The following is a 22,900-nucleotide window of genomic DNA, read 5'->3' as shown; positions in this document are numbered from 1 at the left end:
TTAGAAGAATTAATATTGTGAAAATGACCATATTACCTACCAAAAGCAGTGTATAGATTCAATACAATGCCTACCAAAATACCAAAATACATTCTTTACAGAAATGGAAAAAGACAATCCACAAAACCACACACACACAAAAAAAATACACAGAAGCACAAAAAAACAACAACAACAAAAAAAACACTAAATAGCCAACGTAATCCTGAGCAAAAAAAAAATAAAGCTGGAGTTATCACACTACGGGACTTCAAAATATACAACAACGCTATGATAACCAATACAGCATGGTACTGGCCTAAGAGCAGACACGCAGACCAATGGCACAGAATAAGAAACCCAGAAATGAATCCACATATTTATAACCAACTGATTTTCAACAAAGGCACCAAAACAATCATTTGGGAAGGAATAATCTCTTCAATAAATGGTGCTGGGAAAACTGGATATCTATGTGCAGAAAAATGAAACCAACCCCCATCTCTCTCCATATACAAAAACCAACTCAAAATGGATTAAAGACTTAAATGTAAGATCCAAAACTAAGAAACTACTAGAAGAAAATGGTGGAAATGCTTTAGGACATTGGTCTGTGCAAAGATTTTATGGAAACCTCAAAAGCATAGGCAATAAAAGTGGAAGCAGACAATTGGGATTAGATCAAACTAAAAAGCTCTGGACAGAAAAGGAAACAATAAACAGAGTGAAGAGAAACCTATAGAATGGGAGAAAATATTTGCAACTGACCCATCCAACAAGGGATTAATATCCAGAATATATAAGGAATTCAAACAACAACAACAAAAGCAATCCAAGTTTTTAAATGGGCAAATAAGCTGAAGAAACATCTTTCAAAATAGACATACAAATGACTAACAGGCATATGAAGAAAATGCTCAACATTACTAATCATCTGGGAAATGCCAATCAAAATTACAATGAGATATCATCTCACCCCATTTAGAATGGTTATTATCAAAAAGATAAAAAATAATAAACACTGGCAAGAATGTGGAGAAAGGGGAACTCTTACACACTCCTGGAGGGAATGTAAATCAGTACTGTCATTATGGAAAACAGTATGGAAGTTCCTCAAAAAACTAAAAAGTACCATATGATCTAGCAATCCCACCACTGGACATAAATAGCTAAAGGAAAAGAAATCAGTATCTTTGCACTCCCATGTTTATTGCAGCACTATTCACAATAGCCAAAATATGAAATTGACCTAAGTGTCTACCAACAGGTGGATGAATAAGAAAATGTCATATATATACACAATGGAATACTAACTATTGAAAAAGAACAAAATTCTGTCATTTATCGGAACACAGATGAGCTTGCAGGACATTAGGTGAAATAAGCCCGGCACAGAAATATAAATACTACATGCTCTCAGTCATATATAGCAGCAAAAGAGTTGAGTTCAAAGAAGTAGACAGTACAACAGTGATTACTAGAGTTGGGGAAGGGGAAGGAGCAGGAGGACTAGCCAAAAGTTTGTTAACAGATACAAAATCACGACTAGGTAGGGCACAGTGGCACACACCTGTAATCCCAGCACTTTGGGAGGCCAAGGCGGGCAGATCACTTGAGGTCAGGAGTTCAAGACCAGCCTGGTCAACATGGTGCAACCCTGTCTCTACCAAAAATACAAAAACTACCTGGGCATGGTGGCAGGCCCCCATAATCCCGGCTACTCAGGAGGCTGAGGCAAGAGAATCACTTGAACCCGGGAGGTGGAGGTTGTAGTGAGCCAAGATAGGCCCCCTGCACTCCAGCCTGGATGACAGAGAAAAACTCCATCTCAAAAAGAAGGAAAAAAAAGAAAAATTTACAGCTAGATAGGAGGAATAAACTCTAGTACTCTATTAACACTACAGGGTAACTATAATTAACAATTTATTGTGCATTTCCAAATAGCTAGAAATGCAGCTTTTGAATGTTCGTAACACAAAGAAATGACAAATATTTGAGATGATAAATATGAAAATTAACCTAATTTGATCATTACACATTGTACACATGCATAAAAATATCACTGTACCCCACAAATATGTACAATTATGTGTCAAAAACAATTTTTTAAAACTCAATTCTCAAAAATAAGTTATTAGTGTAAAAGGTTCATTGAAGCACAGAAGCTTTAAAAAAAATCAACAAATACTAATAATAAACAAAAACAGTGAGAAGACTCCAGTGCAGATATAGAATGAACTTATATGTGTACCTGGATTCAGAGATGTAATTAGTATGCACAAATAGCCCCACCAACCCGAAAGCACAAATAGGGAGTAAAATAATAAATATCTGAAAACTGAAGTTTACTAGACCAGAGAGCCACTATGTTTAGTTCAATGTCCTGTCTAACTGAAAATGCTGTCCAAGAGAAACATGAAGCCATAAAACCCAAAACTTTTTAAACAAATCTCAGTGACGCACTGATACACCAAAACTTTTTTTCCAGAACAAGTGCAATATAATTTTTCCAATATTACATAGATGAATTCTGTCTAGTGATAAAGGAGCCTCAAACTAGGTATGATTAAAAGTTTAAAATTCATATGACAAAAAAGGGACTAAATCACACTATTACTAATAGTTCTACTAATTGTAAAACTAGTCTTAACATATATTACAACTATTACAACACTTTGAAAGGAAAGCAGTGCAAGCTAAAATTATATTAAAAAACACTGATTGATGTCATATAATATCAATGTCATTTATGATAGGAAAGCAACACATGATGTAAGCAAGTGTTTTCCTTTAGTTGAAAAAATACTCAATTACACAATATGAATCAACTCTTCCCAAATATTTGGGATACCTGTAAGAGTTCAATGACTTTTTAATTTGCTTAACCTCCAAAAACCATACTATAGTAGAGAATTTTTTTAAATTAAAAGAATGATGATTTTGCTAGCCATAATGCAGCCTTGAAAAGACATCTTGGTTTCACTGAAGGATGCAGTAGTTACAAGTAGTAACCTACAGTAGCAGATAAAAGTGCTATTTGAATGAAAGGCTGCTCTAAACACTCATGTTTCTACAGTATGTCTGTTTTGTTGGTCTTAAAACAATGTTGAACTATATTGTAAAAACTAAAGACATCAACTTACAGTCACTGAACATTTATTTTCAATATACCATATCAAGAAATGGATTGTAAACACAAGATTGTTCCACACTTATGAATCACAGCTGTCAATGTAAAAAGGGAACACGTTTGTAAAATGAGAGACAAAATAAACATTTCTTCATAAAACTGATGCTAGTAAACACCATTACAGTGATTTTGAATACACTCCTCAAGTGGTATATATAAACAGTATATTCAGTATCTCAAACCTATTACTTGGGAAAATATTGTTTTGCTCACTCACTAGAGGTTAAAAAAGTGTATTAATGGGCACATCTAAAAACCATAAGCAAACACTACACTTAGAGACGAAGTAATACTTGACACAGTCAAAAGCATTCAAAGAAGAATGCTGGCTGCTTTCTCTCAAAATGAAACAATTGGCATCCCAACTTTTGTGTATCCAACAGAGCGCTAAATGTAATTTTCTATGTTTCTTATTTTTATAATTTTCTAAAACTACGATTTTTTTGAGACAGCTGAAATACAATTCAAATCACTATGTCAACAACAAAAACACTGGTCCGAAACCAACTTGGTTCACCATAACAGAAAAGATGATGTAGCAATTATTTTGGTAGCTAATTTTAGCACTAAGGTTACAAAACAGCCACCATCTATAGCTTTCACTGGTCTAAGGAATATAAACAGGATTATTTCCCTGCTTAGCTTCAATAAAAACAGCTAGTAAAAGCCTATAGTGCCAGGAACAACAATCTGGGCAAGAACTATGTTGTTTTTATTTAAAAACAGCTGAAGTTACTGAAAGTTACTGTCCACACAGGGTTTTCATCAATAATTACAGTAAGATTTCCCAGGCCAAGCACAGTGGCTAATGCCTGTAATCCCAGCACTCTGTGAGACAGAGGCCGGAGGATGGCTTGAGGCCAGGAGTTAGAGATCACTCCAGGCAATATAACAAGACCCTGTCTCTACCAAAATAAATAAATAAATAAATAAGATTTCTTCTTTGCACTTATCTCTTAAATCTAACAAAAAGTTAAAATTGTTTTCAAAAATGTTTTCCATTTTGCTTTCAGAAAATGTGTGGGCCTTTTACTGACCTAAATATCCCAAAGGGCAAAAGAACTTTGAAATCAAGATAAATCCCCTGCTAGATGGCACAATGAAATTTAAACAATCTTAAACAGAAAAGCCTTAAGTTTCCCCCACATATTTCCTTACATATCTTTAAAACATACACACTACACATATATCAATGTAAACATTCTGCTACATAATCAAAGATAAATAATTGTAGTAAACAAATTTTAATAACAGAAAATTTAGGAAGTAAAATTTAAGTTCCTAAATTTAAAAGTTCATTTAAAAGATAACAGAATCATAAATAATAAATCATAACTCAAAAAATTTCTATGTACTTACAAACGTGCTCTAAGTCTTCTATTAGCAAAAGAGATGTATAACAAAACTGAAAAGATTTTTCACATTAATAAAAACTTTTCATATCAACAGAAGTCAATTTTTAAAAAAGGACAGGAAGTAAGAATACATGTATTACTATAGAAGTGGAATTTTATAAGCAAAAAAGTCTAACAAGATGACACATGTGTCAGTTCCACATCCAATGTAACACCCTTGAAGGTAACTGGAGTTCCAGCAAGAACCATGTTAATATTAAATAAATGTTTTTCCTGAATTTGGACAAATTTGGACTAAACTAGGAAACAGTGACCATACAACTACACACTGTCAAAGGTGCTTAACAATAAAGATAATTAGAGCTACTATACTGACACAAGCACCAAAGTAAAAAATTGAACAATGCATACATAAAACAAAATTTTAAAAGCTTTAAAACATTTAGAATACAACAACAGAACAATGTAAACCTAAGTAATAACACAATACAATATAAATAATTCAGAGATACACTATTAGCAAGCAATTCAAAAGACCTCAGTTTTAAGGAGTTGTTAAAATGAAGCTTCCTAGTAGCCAGTGTTGAGGTCTTAAGGCGGAGTAACCCGACAAACTTATGGGTGAACAGCAGACCACCTATTCCCAACTTTAAGTATTGCTATATTAAATTTAAAATATACATAGAAAATCTTTTTAAAAATGAAAAATATGCTGAACAAACTGTACAGGAGAAAATGTCTAGTCAACAAAAAACAAACCAACATCACATAAATCTGAGAACTATTTACTCTAGGGAATGGTGAGGGAAAACCTTACTGTTCCATGGGAAGCGGATTTTACCTTTACCTATAATTTTACTCACAGAATAGCTACTAATAATTGCCACGTTTACAGTAATATTTTCTCTGCTTTATAAAAGAAAAATTGTTTTTTTATACATTAACATGACAAAGTAATTTCTTATTAAGAATAGTTTAGCCTTACAGAAAAGTAGTTACTTCAACTATAGACCCTTTTCTGTCCAACAGAAATATAATGTAAGACACATACGTAATTTTAAATTTTCAAGTAGTCACTTCTTAAAAGGCAAAAAAACCAAAACAAGTGACATAAATTTTAAACACAAATATCCAAAATATCACCTCAGCACATAAGCAACATTAAAAAATTGAAGAAATTTTTTTTAACTTTTTTTCATACTGAGTCTTCAAAATCTAATGTGCATTTTATAGCACATCTCAATTAAGACCAGACTCATTGCAAGTGATCAATAATTACATGTGGCTAGTGTTTACTGTCCAGAGCAGCAGAGGTATAGAGTTCTTTCTCTGGTTTTAAGATACATGCAAAAAAATACCAAAGGAGGTGAAATGGGAGCAAACAACGTAAATATTTCAGGGGCTGGGACGTATGCTGAGAAAGGTCAATTCAGCCATCCCCCCTGACTCCAGCAGGCCTAAGGTGACCACGCGTTTCAATTTGCCGGGCAATCCCTATTTACTCAAGAGTCCCAATTTATACCTGTTGTCATGATGTAATTATTAAAGTACTCGCTGTAACTCTAAAAAGTGTCCCATACTGGATAATAAATTATATGGTCACCCTACCTATATCCATAATATCCTTGAGGATAACTCCACACTCCTTGGAAGAAAATTTAGTTTAAATTCTAATTCTGATGCCTGGAAAAGAAGCTCTAAATTCAAAGGAAAGAACCCTAAATTTACTACTACCCTCCTCATTAAAAAAAAAAAAAGAAAAAAAGAAAAAAGAAAAAAGAAAAAGCTGCTGAAAATTTATTTTAAATTGCAGACTAAAAAAAAAAAAAAAAGTAAGAATTACCTGTTGAACAAGGCATCTGGAAATTGGGATCATTGCTATCCAAAACAGGCAAACAGAACTGGTTACTTGCAGATCCTAGCATAGGATCCTTATCGCTGAGCATGTTCTTCAGCGAGTCCTCTAAGACATTTTGACTTGCACTAAAATCCTCACAGACTTCATTCTCCAGGTTGGATCCTAGAAATAGGGCATCATCTAAGTGTTCAGTAGGAATTAAATGATTAAATGTATCAACTATATCCATGAAGACTTCTGTGTGTCTTTCAGCCCTATAGAAAGACAAAAAAAATACCATAAGAAATAAAGCTATCAATTGAAAATCACCTAATACCAAATTATTTTAATAGTTTTGAGTCTAAGAACACACTTAAGGTATTTCTGAATTGTTGTTTAAAAAAAATCCTCACTTGTTTTTAGAATATACATTTGGAAATGTAGAACGAATCTTTACTAATGTTTCTTCATCATGCATGTAGTATATCATTTCACCAGAAATTCTACTAAATGTTTACTCAGTTCATTATTTTTAGAAAAAAAACTGTATATAGTCCATTAACTTGACACATACGAAAGAATTACAAGGCTTAAAGCATAAAAACAATTGATTTTAACCACAACCTTTTCACAAATTAAGCATCAGACACTGCTTTTACAATAAGTCCACATAAAAGAGCTAAAATCAAATAGTTTAAATTTTTATCCCATACCTATTAAAACCATAAAGTGGCCTTGCTTTATTTACAAAGTATTAAAATTATTTAAAGAAAGGTAATACATATAGACAAAGGGCTTTTATTGTGGGGGTAGGGGTGGAAAATGAAAAAGAAACTATTAACCCAACAAATCAAAACTTAAAAAACTACACACGCACACAAAGATGTGCACAAATACACCTTTTTTCAAGGTCCTCTTTTAGGAGAAAAACAAGATAAATGACACAAAGACAATCTACATCATGTATTTAGATTTACTTTAGTTATGTGTAGTCTATACAAGTATCAAGTTAGTCTCCCATTTGAACTGTACCTACATTGCTCAGCAAAAGTCATTTCAAAGCTCTACAGGAGCCTCAACTATGAAAAGTTAAACCAATTAAGTTGAACTGGTTTGACAGAAAACTGAATCAACATATTTTAGAGGGTAGAAAGTCAACCAAAAAAAACTAATATTAATTTAACCAAAAAATTCCACTGATTAACCTATAACATCTTGGGCTCCTTAATTCCAATATTTTTGAGATTAGCTCCAAATCTAACAAAATTTCCTCAAACTAGTCTTGAATTCTCTCCCCCTACAAAACTGAGGGAAGAATTTCAGATACACGCTACTGGTTATATATGTCATACTGTACTAAAAATTTTACCAACATTTATATAATTTAAGCCCCAATAATAAATAGGGTCTATTATCATCCTTGCATTATTTTAAAAAATGCACTTGAATAATTTAAATGTCTTCCCCAAAGTCACAAAACAGAGCCAAAATTCTAGCCTGGGTTTCAAGCTCCACAGCCCATACCCATTAGTAAGTGTTACCCTTTCACACTGAGCTAAGGGCTGAGATGATCTGACTTATTAAAGGCTCTCTAAAAACAATTTTCCTGCCAGGTCCAGTGGCTCATGCCTGTATTCCTAGCACTTTGGGAGGTGGGCAGATCACTACAGCCCAGGAGTTGGAGACCAGCCTAGGCAACAAGGCGAAATCCCATCTCTACAAAAATTAGCCAGGTGTGGTGGTGCGTGCCTGTAGTCCCAGTTTCTTGGGCGGCTGAGTTGGGAGGATCACTTGAGTACGGGACGCGGAGGTTGCAGCAAAATCAAGCCACTGCACTCCAGTCTGGTACCGAAAGAGCCCGACTCTGTGTCAAAAAAAAAAAAAAAATCCAAAAAAAAGATGAACTGTAAAAGGGAACGTAGATACCTGAGAGATGACGGAAATGTCCTAAATCTTGATTGCGATAATGGTTTCAGAAATCTGTTCATTTTTAACGAATGCATTTATTATACCTCAATTAAAAAAAAAAAGGAAAAAAAAAAAGAAAAGAAATTACCTGTCTCACAAAAGTTAATGCCCTTCTAAGTAGAAGAGTTTCGGTATCTCTTCTCATTTTTTTCCATTTATTTACATTGAAATGTTAATAAAGCACTGAAAGAAAATGCTAACTACAGACTTGCTGCTTATTTTACATGCATTTTCTCAACTGACAGAAAACTGTAGCTAGCAATGCTGAAGAAATCTCAGGACAAGTTCCTTTAAGAATTCCTTACCACACTATATGATCTCAGCGCCAAAGAAAGTCTCAATTATCATACATCACCAATACTTCCGCCTTATATGTTTTCAGGTTCCAAAAAAAATTTTAGTATATTAAATTCTGGTAATTAAAAATAATTTATGAAAATATTTACTAAATGTTTACAAAATTAAGTAGAACTACCAATGAATTCATTTATCTGAATGTGCTGGAATCCAGTACTGCAAGCCAAAGCCACCTCCACTTCAGAGAGTTGCATCCCAATTAGTAATCTTTTTTCTCAGATCAGTCAAAAAGAAAAAAGGTAGTTTCAGCTCTAGAAACAAATGGCTAACTTTCCTTCAAAAAAATGATATGCTGAATCTACTGAAAAAGTAAATGCACTTGTTACCACAGCAACATGAGGCTAGCAAATTCTGCAAACTTCCTATGAGGTCTTCCTATTGTACCAATTATACGCTGTGAGCTTTCAAGTGATGGGAACATTCACAACATTCAGAAGTTATGGTCACAAAGCTCAAGATCACACAGCTATAATGAAGACCAGGCCATTATAACTAGTCATCAACAAGCAATTTTTTTGTTTGTTTTCAATAATACTGCTATGAGTGAAACCATCCTAAAACTCTTTCATGGCCTCAGAGCCTGTAACGTATTTCTTGAAGATCAATTTTTTTAAAATAAAGCATATTGTAAATAAAATGGGTCAAGCTTTCCAGTACTGTTTTTAAGTCAAAACTATTATGACTTATAAAGTATGTTTCCCCGGATTTAAACAGGCATTATCAGGAAAAAGGTTTCCACAGTCACAAGTGGAGACAGACTGAAGTTACATTTCTTTAACGATACTGTTTATTTATTCATCAAATGTTTACTAAGCAGCTACCATTGTGTGAGACACGTTTAGTAGGCTAATGAAAATGGGAATATTCTAAGAACATAGTAATAAAGCATTATCACATTTGTGAGTCCGAAGAAGCCAATTTCCACAGGACAAATCATAATCCTAGTGTTTCGTGGGACATGTTTTAAGAAAAATTATTATAAATGAGTGAGAATAATTTTTCTTACATGGTTCCAACTGGCTCTGGAGGTAATTCCAAAGAGAAAATGCCAAAAATGAACAGTATGTAGCCATCCAAAAGAACTCCCTTGAAAATAACATTTATTGGAGGTACAATTCATTTTTAAAAATCAGTTTCAGATATAAAGTGATCAGTCTCAAAAATAAAGTAACTCTAATGCTAAATAAGCAAACAAATTAGCCAAATGTAGAAATATTTACTCGCTTGTAATGGATACACTAATCTACTAAACGCAATGTGGTACCCTGGATTAGATCATGGAACAGAAAAGGGACAGTAGCAAAAAAAACTGGTAAAATCAGAATAAAGTCTGTAATTTAGTTAACAGTAATACACCAATAATAATAATATCTGTTCTGATAAAAGCACTAGCTTTATGTTAGATGTTAATAATCAGGGAAACTAGATAAGGGTATACAGAAACACTACACACCCTTTGCAGCTTTTCTATAAATATAAAATTATTACAAAGTAAAGTCTTAAAAAAAACTAAGAACATTCTGGGATACCTAGTAATGTGGCTAACAAAGACAATCGGATCTAATTAAGGGGGGAAATTAGGAGCCAATTTAGTATCTTTGTTAATTAAACAAATTCTCTAATTTAAACAAATCTCTGTTTCTTACACTAAAATTCTACTTAAATGCTCCCCTATATTTGGCATTCTAAATTTTAAAAAACATAATAAGCCTATATAGGGTGAATTTTAAATGGCTAATGTTATGTGTATATCCAATTAAATCAGTATTGGTAATTTGGGAATATACATGTTAAAGTTCAGAAATCATTTCTGGGTAAACTCATGTTTACAGACAACAGAATATATGCAGCTAAGTATGTAAGTGAATAATCTGCGTAATTCAAAATTATTCATTTACTCATACATGTATTAAGCATCTAATACAAACCATTTTAAGTCTAGTGAAATGAACCCGTCAAAAAGTCAAAGAACTCACAATTCAAAACGACATAAACATATATAAACAAATACAACACATATAAACATCACAACAAAATGCTAAGTACCGTATTGAAGGGCTGCAAATAATATCACAGACAAAGGTAAAACTCAGGAGACTAACAAAGGCTAGGCAGGTGATGTGTAAGCTGGATCCTAAAGATCCAGAGGATATTCCAGGCAAATGGAACACCATGTCTTAATTACAAATGGCTGAGTTTGGTCCTAATGGACTACTTATAAAGACTCAGAATACAACTAAAAATAATTAGTACTAATTTGCCAAATAAAATTTAATCTGAGTCCAAAGATATTTCCTGCTTTAAAATATGTTTCATCTGTAATTCTCAGAGAATTATACTGAAGCCAGGTTTAGTTTATACTAACAAAACAGCCTAATTACTTTATAAGTGTTTCAAGTATTAATAGAATGCAAAAAGATGAGATTTAGAAAGTGTCAACAGCAAAAAAAATTTCACCTTAGGCCAGGCACCGTGGCTCACACCTGTAATCCCAGCACTCTGGGAGGACGAGGCGGGCAGATCACCTGAGGTTAGGAGTTCGAGACCAGCCTGACCAATATGGCGAAAACCCGTCTCTACTAAAGACAAAAAAGATTAGCTGAGCGTGGTGGAGGCTGAGGCAGGAGAATAGCTTGAACCTGGGAGGCAGAGGTTGCAGTGAGCCAAGATCGCACCACTGCACTCCAGATTGGATGACAAAAACAAAATTCCATCTCGAAAAAAAAAAAAAATTACACTTTATGAAAACTCACTTTAAGAGCAAATTAAAATTCTCTATCCCACCTTTTTAAAAACACCTTCAAAGTAAACCTATGAATTCTATTATTTCCTAAAACACACACACACACATACACGCCTAATAATAAATCACTAAGGCTATCAAAGGCCAAAGAGGTTATGTACTAAGATGAAGTACACTCTCACGTAGTCCACATTTGTGTCTGTGGGTGTGTGTGTAGGGGGGTGGTGTGAGGGGAGCACAAATATATCAGGAGACGAATATCTCTGACGAAAAGTTATACAGGGCAATAGTAATAGTGGTGGTGATGGGGGATTGGTCTATGGTAGTAAGTGAAGGCCTCACAGCGTAACACTTGAACCAAAATCTGAAATGAGGTAGTTACCAATGCATAAATGCTGAAGAGCAATCCAGACAAAGTCCTAGAAGTACAATGGTCTTAAAAGCAGAGCACACTTGATGCCTTCAGCCCCTGTACCATCGTTTAAATTAAGCAATTTCATCAGGCATGCTTACTAAAAACAAATTCCTAACAGGCAGTAGCAGAAGAACAAAACTACTACTAATAATAATGACAAAACATAACTTCTTGTGCTCAAACTTCAATACAGGCATTGTTCTACATGCTTTATATCTATAATTCCCAATCAGAGGTGAGTATGCCCATGCGGAGAATATTTGCCATGTCTAGAGACATTTTTGGTCATCACAACTGGAAAGGGTGCTATTTGCATCTAGTAAACATACTGTAATGCACTAGGACAGCCCCCTACACACACACAAAATTATCCAGCCAAAAATGTCAACAGTGCTAAGTTTAAGAAACTCTGCTCTACATTTATTCATTTAATCCTCAAAACAACCTTATATTATTATCCTGATTATATAAAAAATGAAATAAAATTAAATTAGGATCAAAGAGATTAAATGATTTGCCATAGTAGGTGACGGAGCTAAAAGTTGTTTGTTTTTATTTGTTTAAGCTATCTCCTACAGGAAAAACAGCTAAAATCTGAACCCAGAAAATTTCATTTAAGAGTCAATGCGCTTATGACTGCCCTATGTGTTTATAAGGTTAAATTCACTGGATGTTTACTGTGTGCAAGGCATTGTGCTAAACAAATTAAATGCATCATGCCATTTAATCCTCAGAACCAAACCATTACGCAGGTACTATCATTCCCAACTTACAAGAGAGGGGCTAAATAGCAAAGTTACACCCAATATTACCAAATAAATAAGTGACAGAGCCAGGACTCAAATCCACTCTGCATTACACCAAGGTCAGTTCTTAACCACTATGGTGTAACAACACTGAAGATGAATCATAGGTTATCCTTCGAGGACAGAGTCAAAAATTAGTAAGTGGTTAGATCATGTGGTATGACACAATACTACAAAGTACCATTCTACAAAGCAATTCAACCTAGTCATCTACTCTACACCCCCACTTCAAATTCTGGTTCAGTTTCGTTAATTAGAATCTATTGGCAAGACATCATTAAAGAAAGCAAGGATCATAACTTCTTTTCTAAACGTATCTGGTAAAAAGAAGATATCAAGGTGTCTGCTGCACAAAGACAACTTAGACCAAAGCAGACCTAAGGCCCTAGGAAAGGATTAGAAGATGTTGAAACTGGCAAACGCAGAATTACAGTAGCCAACAGTAACAAGAATGAGTTAACTTCAAAGTTTACAACTATATTGGCATTATATCATAACTGACATTATAAGCATTAGGAATTTGAATAAACCACCAAAGTAGTGGACCTAGCTCATCATTAAAACTATGGCCTAGGTAGTAACAGCCCAAGCTAACATGTACCTGGCACACACTATAAGCCAGGCCCTGGGTATCGTATGCATTATCTCATTAGTTCCTCACAGCGACCCTGTAAGGTACACGCAATTATTAGTCCTTTCTCTTTAGAGCAAACTGAGACCCAGATAATTACATAATTTGCCCAAGGTCACATACCCAATATTCCCACATTTGAACCCATTCTTGAGCCTATACTTTACACTCTAAAATGCACTCTACACATTAATTTTTATGCTTTTAATGTATCATTAATGAAATCTTAAAAAATGCTAGAAAAAGTGACTCATCCTTCCTCCAAAATAAAGCAGGAATATGCACTTAGCCACCCTCTACACATAAAAAAAACAAAATGTTAGCCTCAGTGCATATGAACATCATTAGAGGAAAAGCAATTTATCAGCTACAAACTTTTCCATTTATTTTCAGTCTAAAACTTTATGTTTCCATGTGCCCAGCTCACATAAATTACAAGTGAATTAAAATATTAAAGTTCAGCCTTTCTGTATAATCTACCATGCTCTTCAAAACTGTCTAATAAAGTTAGATTATGCCAACAGGTTAAAACTGGAAATATCTTAAAATTTTTACTCAACTATTTCTCTATATCCACTCTTCATTGTATAATAGTCATAAAATTTTAAGATACCATTAAAAATGGTCTAAAACACATTACGCAGGACAGTAACTGTCAGGTCCACACATAAAGCAATGCCTCATACAATGCCTTTTAAAACTCTTGATATTTCCCGCTTTAGCTCTAATACACTGATTAACATCGGATGTCCATGAATCTTGTTTCCCAGTCTATATCTTTACTGAGAATAGAAACAGTTTTAGGGTCTCATGTATGTTTAATCACATCAATACTCTCAATATCTTTCCGTGTGTAATCAAAGGGCAACAATTAAAGAATATTTTTTGACTGTGTTCTCAAAAATGCAACAGTATCATAAATGTCTAACAGTTTGTCAAGTAATTTTTGTAGCTGAAAAAGTGTCTATCCTTCTGAAAAGATACTCCAGAATTCTGAGAGGGTGCTCCAAGAAGAAATAAGAGAAACATAGTCCAAGACGTACTTTTCCAGAAAAGAAAAAAATCCAGCAGCCACTTGTCAGGAAGAATTCTTGAGAGGCGGATGAATAAAAACTGTTAGAAATCAGCACCCCAAGAATCCTGAACTCCTTGACACTGTGTGGTGAAAGAGTTATTGGTAACACACAAACCTAAACGTTGACCAAAAACTCTCATAATCTCATTAAAAAACAGAAAAGTTAGCTCCAGAAAAAACATATGTAAAAAGGATTTTATGAGAAATTTAAATGGATCTTAAGAAAGCAAAATACATCAAAAAAGCAAACGCCATCCCACCATGTGAAGGAAGATAAACATCATCTATTTTAGTAACTGAAACACAGAATTGTATGTATAATTTTCATTTACCAGTTTTTCCAAATAGGCCTCATACTATGAAAAAAATCTAAGCTCTTGATTTTGCAACACTCCAAATTGTCACTTGCTGCCTCCCAACTTTTATAAGTAATACATTACATAAGTGAAAGTCAAAGACTATCAACCTTTCCTAGGGGATTCCAATACTCAATAAAATTTAAATTTTAATAACATGGTTTGAAATGATTAAAGACAAATTCCTTTCGATTTTTCTATCTTGAAATGTGCATGTGATCAAACCATTTTACACCTACATTTACATAGAACACTTCTCATAGGTGACTTTTCCGATTATGCAACATACAAATATACCGTAAGATCAACATGATAAAGTTATCTGAGGTCTATTCCAACAAGAGAGAATACATAACTAATTCAGGTGTATGCAAAAGCAGTAAAATAAACTACATTTTTCTATTCTTCAATAAATGAACCTATAAATAATGTAAATAAGAGGCAAACTTTGGTCCCACCACTGGCTCATTTTTATCATTTTGACAAATCACCGGGTACAGCTATCTGAAAAAGCTTAAAATCTAAAGCTGCAATCTTTTTAAATAAAAGTAGCCGATTTCAGGACTGACTGTGTGGCTCAATCAGAGCAATCATCACTAATAAAAGTCTCTGCCACTAAACTCTGCTACTATCACCAGAAAATGAAGTATGTATTGTAAAATAATAACAGTGAAAATGACAATGATGATGATGAAGTAAAGAATCATCATGGTAATATATAACCAGTAAACAGATGAATGAAGAGAAAAATTAGGGGGAAAAGGTCTAAGTGATAAATAAAGTTAAAAATTACTATTTAACAATAATCTTTACACAACACCTTTTGTGCTGTAGAAAGCAGCTATAAATTCAAAAACATAAGTATACTACAATAGAAAAGTTTCTGGTTCTTTGACTTAACATGTCGCTCTATCACAAACATACATCTTTTTCTACAAATATTTTCACAGTTCCAAACATTTCATTCAGGAATCAAAAAATGAATCATTGAGGCGTAGTTTTGTTAGATCCTAAGCAATCATTTTGACAAAGGGAAGATAAGTTCCACCCCAAAATAGTAATTAAATACAACAACGTACTGTATAAGTACTCCCTATGGAGTTTACTGCACTGGTTTTTAAATTTAACTTAAGATAGTAAAGTTAGTATTTAGAGAAGGCTCAATAATTGTTCTTTTTAAATTAAATACCTCTACATGTAATGCAGATTAGGACTAGAATATTAAAGCAGTGTTGCCACTTAACATTAATCCATGAACATATTCTACGCGTGACTATTGAAAAGCACTAATAACCACCCCAATCTAAAGTCTCTAGGAATTGGCATTTAAAAGCCCAAAGACGGAAAAAGGTCACCTGACCCGGCAACACATCCTGAGGGAAAGAAGGGACACAGGACTCTGCGCGATATCAACATTCTCTCCCTTTCTACTCTCCGCACCGCCCCCGCCCCCCGTGTCAGGTGATCAGTTATTTAGCACCATTAACACGTACGTATCGACAAGTGCTTCACTAAATTACATGTATTATCGGAAGGCAAGAGTCTAGGCTTCTCATTTCAAACTAAGCAAAAGGAGTCGACAGTTTGGGTCCCGGGCACAAAAGCGCGCGTTAACTGGTGGATAAATGGAACAGCAACTCTCGTCTCCAAAAAGCAGCGGCAGGGAGCAGCCTAGCAGCCAGGGCCAGTCCCAGTTTCCCGAAACCAAGGCCCAAAGCTCCATGCTCGGGCTCCCTGAAAGGGAAGAGGCCCTAGGCCGGATCCGGGGGCCTCCGAGCAGGGCCTTCCAGGCAGCGCCCGCCGTGCCTTGGGCCTGCGCGCCCGTGCCTCAGCGGCAGCGGGGCGCACTCGCGGCAGACGGCTGGGTACCAGTGGTCGCGAGAGAGGCCGCGGTCCTGACCCTCCGCCTGGCGACCGCGTCGCTGCGACTCCCTCCCCAGCCCGCGGTCCAAATGGTCCACAGGCGGCAGAGGCGCGGCCCAGGTAGGCCGAGAACGTTGCGCAAGAGGCCCGAGAGGCGATCTCCCGGCTGCGCGGGAGAAAAGCGCGGAGAGTCCGCCGCGGGAGGGGCGGAGAGGCCCGCGGAGGCGCTGTGCGTGTGGAAGGGGATGGGGGAGGGGAGGATTGCCCGTCTCCCTGGCCGCGGCCACAGCCGCAACTCACCCAGCTCCGCCAGACGAGCGCTACCACTGGCAGCAAGAGGAAGATGGTGGACGCTGCCGCCGCCGAAGAGGAGGAGGAGGGGGCCCGGTGGGTGCCGCGGAGAGGGGGTACGCGCAGGACGTCGGCGTCGCTGCCACAGCCTCTTTTCCTCCTGGGACGGAATAGCTGCTGCTGACGACACTATTTCTGGCTTCCGCGCCGCCCTCCTAATCCTCGTTGCAGCCGCCGCCGCCCTGAGCCCGAAGGTCGCTTGCCGCGTGGGGACTGTGAGACGGCGCGAGACCCCGCAGCCATCGGCGTGCGGCGGCGGCGCGGGAGCTGGAGAGGGGCCGCGTCACGTGACCCCACTGTTTACCGTTCCGGGGGCCGCGGCCTGCGTCGCTGCCGCGCCTGCGCGCTGTGGGGCCTCGAGCGCCGCGCCTCCGTGGGGCCCCGGGCTGCCGCACTGCCCGGCGCTGCCGCACCCCTCCCTGTCTTCCGAGGACGCGGCACCGCCTGCGGGCTTCTAGCTCACACCTCCGGGCCGCCGGGAGGGGCGAATCAGAGGAGCGCTTTTTCTCGACCGTAATAAGCACTAAGGCTTCACAGTTAATATAATATTCATGCGCAGCTCCCCAACCCCAGGTACTTTTTATTAATTGACTGTGAGTTCAAGAATGGTAGAGTAGGATGGAGTGGATGAGCCCTCTGCCCAAATATCTGTGCTGGCTCGGCACAGCAGCCTTACCATTAACTACCTCCATTACCCTCACCCTACATGGCTGGTCTACCTCAGGACTCAAACTGCTACCTCCAAGAAACATTCTTGGTATCCAGTAAGCAGTCTTCAGAATATGGTCCCAGGTTTTCCTGAGGGGTCGCCAAGACCTTTCAAAAGAGCCTCCATTTCTTTGCCAGGAGCATGTGTCTAAGGCCAAATTTTTTTCCCACCCTTCAACCAAAACAGCATATAGCAGCTGATTCAATGCAGAAACAGATAAGAGAATCCAGCCATCTTCTATTAAGCCAGACATTGAGGAAATTTGCAAAAATTTTAAATATCACTCTTTTTATTAATTTGAAAAATATGCTTTTCATAAATACATTATTTGTAGTAACAAATATTGTGTAGAGGTCCAGAGACAAAAAGTTTTGAGACCCACTGGTCGAGCAGACCCACTGGTCTGCTTCCACAGACACTCGAGCTAGCCCCTATCTCAGCCCTTAATAAGCACTGTGAAGTAATTGTTGCTTGTCAGTCACTCCAACCAAAAGGAGCTCCTTAGGGACAGGGTTTGTGGCTTTTATCTGCAGGACCATTACAGTATTCAGCCAGTACCTGCTGAGCACCTTACTATGTGGTCTGCACTGTTTTAAAACCTTTACAGTACTTGTTGATTTAAGCCTTAGACCAACCGCAGCCCACATGGTAAGATTAGTGCAGGGTGGAAGAATAAGTCACAGGCATGCGGTGAAGATCCGTTCTTTCCTCTCTCTAGTCTTCTGATACTTTAAGCACTCCCAATACCAAATGCTCTTCTACAAAGGAGGTTTGGATTGTCCTGATTCCACTGGATTCCTAGAGTTTCACCCCATGTCTTGACTAATGAATCCCTCAAGACTTTGTTTTACAATATTTTTGTAATGTGTTTTTGAGAAACGAAAATAGAAATGAGGTTTGTTTTGTTTTTTTTTTAATTCTCACTTGGGATGTCTGGGATGAATTATAAAAATAAGCCTAATGTTATCTTTACTCTTCTGGTGGATCTCAGTGTGAGATTTCAAAAGGGCGTTTGGAAAGAATAAAATTATTGTTATAAACAAAATCCAACCCCGAAGGAACTCAATAGAGTAGAACTTGATAAGGGAGACTACTAGCTGGAAAATCCCTTAGAAGGGCTGAGGAAAACTTACCTTCTCAGAGAAGTTTTAGTAAATTTAAGGTAAAACAAAATGGAGATTAAAAGAAAATATAAGAATCATAAGACTGTCACATTTACAAAGCAAAGATTTCTGAGCCTAAAAAAGTCAACAAGCTTGCCATAGGCATGATGTTTTGATTCTGTTATTTTGAACCAGCCAAGCGCCCAGATTCACATTTGGCCATTAATGATCTTTGCTTTTTGCTTCCAGATGTAAACACGAACTATTTATCTTATACCCAATTCATAGAAAGGTTAGTGGAAGAACCAGCGTAATAATACTGGCAACAGCTATAACTGCACACAGGATTTATTGGAAGATCAGATTGTATCAGTAACATTGAAAACTCCAGGCCCGGCGTGGTGGCTCACGGCTCTAATCCCAGCACTTTGGGAGGCCGAGATGGGCGGATCACGAGGTCAGCAAATCGAGACCATCCTGCCTAACACGGTGAAACCCCGTCTCTACTAAAACTACAAAAAAATTAGCCAGGCGTGGCCGTGGGCACCTGTAGTCCCAGCTACTCAGGAGACTGAGGCAGGAGAATGGCGTGAACCCAGGAGGCAGAACTTGTAGTGAGCTGATATCGCGCCATCGCACTCCAGCCAGGGCGACAGAGCGAGACTCTGTCTCAAGAAAAAAAAAAAAGAAAGAAAGAAAACTCCAAATTAACTTGGGAAAATTAAATTTGGTAGGAAAACAAGACAGAGTAATTGATAATGGCTAAAACTGACAGTGTATTTGTATTTGACTAAAAAATTATGAAAGAAAGAAAATTGATAAAATTTGGATCTTGCAAAACGTTGATCTAAGAAAACTGAGCCTGGCAGAGATTAAGACCGTGGAAAACAGTACTCAATGTAGATACAGAAGTCAATTCTGATACGAGAAAAGCTTGTCATCACTGAAACACTTCTCGCTACAGTATCACTACACTAAATATGGGGGAAAACAGTTGGAAGAATTAGCTACTATGAGCAGAAAGTCAATAAAAATACTAAATTTATTTAATGAAGTTTTTTCTGGCAAACACTTTCTAAACACACATACTTTTGTGTTAGTTTAGATTAGATTTAAATGTTTATATGCTTAAACACAGAATCAAAACAGTGAGGTCAAAAGATTTCAAACTCGGCCAGGCCTGGTGGCTCACGCCTGTAATCCCAGCACTTTGAGAGGCTGAGGTAGGTGGATCACCTGAGGTCAGGAGTTCGAGACCAGCCTGGCCAACATGGTGAAACCCCATCTCTACTAAAAATACAAAAATTAGCCAGGCATGGTGGCAGTCGCATGTAATCCTAGCTACTCTGGAGGCTGAGGCAGGAGAATGGCTTGAACCCGGGAGGTAGAGGTTGCAGTGAGCCGAGATGGCACCACTGCATTCCAGCCTGGGAGACAGAGTGACAGAGATGAAAAACAAACAAACAAACAAACAAAAATAACTCAAACTCATTTTACTGAGATCACCATTGAACTTGGAGGCTTAGGTTACAACACTTTTTCTTACATCATAGGCTTGCTCCCTTCCACACATTTCTTTTCCTACTTTCTCCAGAAAGATGGGCCGCAGCTACTCAGGCTTTCAGCAGTAAACAGTGGGTGAAAAGAAGTGCAAGCCCCATCAGGCGGTGAAAAGTTCCATAGCTTACCTCTGTTGAGGGGGTGCGGCCTAGGAAGGCTGGGTCAAACAATAAAATAAAGCTTTTCCACGCATCAGGACTGTGCAAGCTATAAAGCACCTTTGTCAACTTCAGCAACTTTAAGGCACAGGAAAAGAGCAGAGAGAGACCTGAGGCATCAGATTTTTAACTAACTCTATGATTAACTGTCTTTGTGACCTTATCTCTTTAGGCTCCTCTGTGTTACTCTCCCTGCCAACACACTTCATTTGCTCATTTGTTTATTCATTTATTCCATTATGCACCCCAATAGGTTTCAGAAATAAATGATATTGTTCATGCCCTCAAAGAACTCAGAAGAGTGGCAGTAGATAATTAGGATTCAGCCTGGTGTGACAGCAGTTGGTGTAGAAGATCTATATTCGTGTTTTATTTGACCTGGAGTGGGTATGGGGGCCTTTTCTGACAAAAGGGATGTCCTCAAGGTCAAAGAAGTACCAGAGAACTTGATGTGTTTTGGGAACTACAAATGATTCATTATCTGAATTGAACATGTTGCAGCCACGAAAATAAAACTCTTTTAACAAAGAAACTGTTTGCGATTTTGTCCCTCAGTGACAATATTACCTCCCTACTTGAAATCTTTTCATAGTTCTCCAAAATATAAAGAACAAAATCCAGGCCAGGCATGGTGGCTCACACCTGTGATCCCAGCACTCTGGGAGGCTGAGGCAGGTGGATCACCTGAGGTCAAGAGTCTGGCCAACATGGGGAAACCTTGTCTCTACTAAAAATACAAAAATTAGCTGAGTGTAGTGGTGCATGCCTGTAATCCCAGCTACTTGAGAGGCTGAGGCAGGAGAATTGATTGAACCCAGCAGGCGGAGGTTGCAGTGAGCCGAGATCGCACCACTACACTCCAGCCTGGGTGACAGAGCGAGACTCCATCTCGAAAAATTAAAATCCAAACTTCTTAATGTAACCAAGGCGCTTTAGGAGTGGTCCTTGCCAACTCTTCAGTCTCTTCTCTCCCTATTTCCTGCTTTTTAACTTATGATACAACAATACCTAATTACTTCCTGTTTTCTACACATCCACACAATGTCCCTCAACCTAAAGTTTTTGCTCGTGCTGCTCCTTCTGACAGGAATGCCCCATTCCAAATGACCCCAAAAGCCACATAATACCTCCTCTCATTTTATCTGAATTGTTCCTGCATCCTTTAAAGATGCAGTTCAATGATGTATCCCTCACACTTAATGGTGAATAGATAGAGGCATCCCCATTCAAGCCAGGTTACATAAGGCTGGCACTATCACCACCATTATTCAATATTAGCCAATACTAAAAGGCAAGAATAGAAATAGTAGCTATAGAAAAGGAAAGGACACAAAAGATCATTATTTGCATATAATAAAAACTGCCTCACAAAGAGAATCAATGAGACAACTGCTAGCAGTAAAGAGTTGCCTTGGTACTATTTAAAAATCAGTGAAAAAAAATAATGGCTTTCCCATAAATAGCAATCATCAGTAGAGTACAGTAGGGAAAATAAATTCCAATAAAAATATAAAACATTTAAGTAGCATAACAGGAAAAAAATGTGCATTTTTATATGTACACAAAAAGAAAAGCTATACATATAAAGAAACAACCCAGAATAGCCAAAATATATTGAAAAAGAAGTGGAAAGGTGAAGGACACACACTTCCTGATTTCAACACTTATAATGAAGTAACAGTAATCAAGACAGTGGTACTGGCATAAAGATAGACATATACGTCAATGGAATAGAATTGAAAGTTTAGAAATAAAACCATGTGTCTATTTTCAAAAGACTTTTGACAAGAGTGCCAAGAATACAATGGGAAAAGAATAGTCTTTTCAACACATGGTACTGGGAACCACTAATCAGCCACCTACCTCAAACCACGCACAAAAATTTCCTCAAAATGAATCTACCAGACTTCAGTTACAACAAAGAGGCAAAGGGCACCTGATAAGGGATAGTGAAATACAAATTTTATCTGATTAAAGACTGGTTTCCCAGTTGCTAGAGCAATTGTTTGTACTCTGAGCACATTCAGAATCAGAATCACAAGATACGATTGAAAGCAAGTTTATGTTGCATGCTCCTCGGCCCAGAAGTAGAGAAGCAAAAGGAAGGTCTTTAGTTTAAAAGCACAGCAAATGTTACAGCTCTCCCTACTCCAGGCAGAAGACTAAAGGTTAAGTGTTCCCTGCAGTTTGTGGTTTCCCAAGATGCTACATCAACCAGTCCAAAGGTGGAGAAGCACCTTCAACTGGAAGCACAGTAAATTGGAGCAACGGCAGAATGCATGTCCTTTAGGCAAGGCTGCCTTTGGAATGAGGGTTAGGGGACCTGCTTCTTACGGGGCTGAAGAGAGCCATGCCTTTTCTCAAAAGGGACCATGCTAGCATTCCTGAGCTAGGTGCCCACTCATAAGTCTTTCAAATTACTTCACTAAAAGCCAATAACTTGT

At 37.4% G+C, this 22,900-nt stretch overlaps 1 protein-coding gene across 4 annotated transcripts in view; it reads right to left on the bottom strand.

Moving 5' to 3' along the window:
- Positions 1-17,247, bottom strand: part of PHF3 (PHD finger protein 3) — an 85,834-nt gene extending 68,587 nt beyond the window's left edge. The window contains exons 1-2 of one of the 4 annotated variants that reach the window (XM_008013609.3): positions 16,876-17,232; positions 6,368-6,636 (exon numbers count right to left, since the gene is read on the bottom strand). In XM_008013609.3, the coding sequence (XP_008011800.3) occupies positions 6,368-6,611 (244 nt within the window). In that variant the 5' untranslated portion in view covers positions 6,612-6,636; positions 16,876-17,232. Of the gene's footprint in view, positions 1-6,367; positions 6,637-16,205; positions 16,832-16,875 lie in introns of those variants that run through there. The other 3 variants (XM_037987159.2, XM_008013610.3, XM_073006118.1) reach the window with 3 other exon arrangements.
- Positions 17,248-22,900: the final 5,653 nt, after the last annotated feature.

This window comes from Chlorocebus sabaeus, chromosome 17 (assembly GCF_047675955.1).
Source record: "Chlorocebus sabaeus isolate Y175 chromosome 17, mChlSab1.0.hap1, whole genome shotgun sequence".
Taxonomy (NCBI): domain Eukaryota; kingdom Metazoa; phylum Chordata; class Mammalia; order Primates; family Cercopithecidae; genus Chlorocebus; species Chlorocebus sabaeus.
This window is presented reverse-complemented; position numbering and strand designations above follow the sequence as displayed.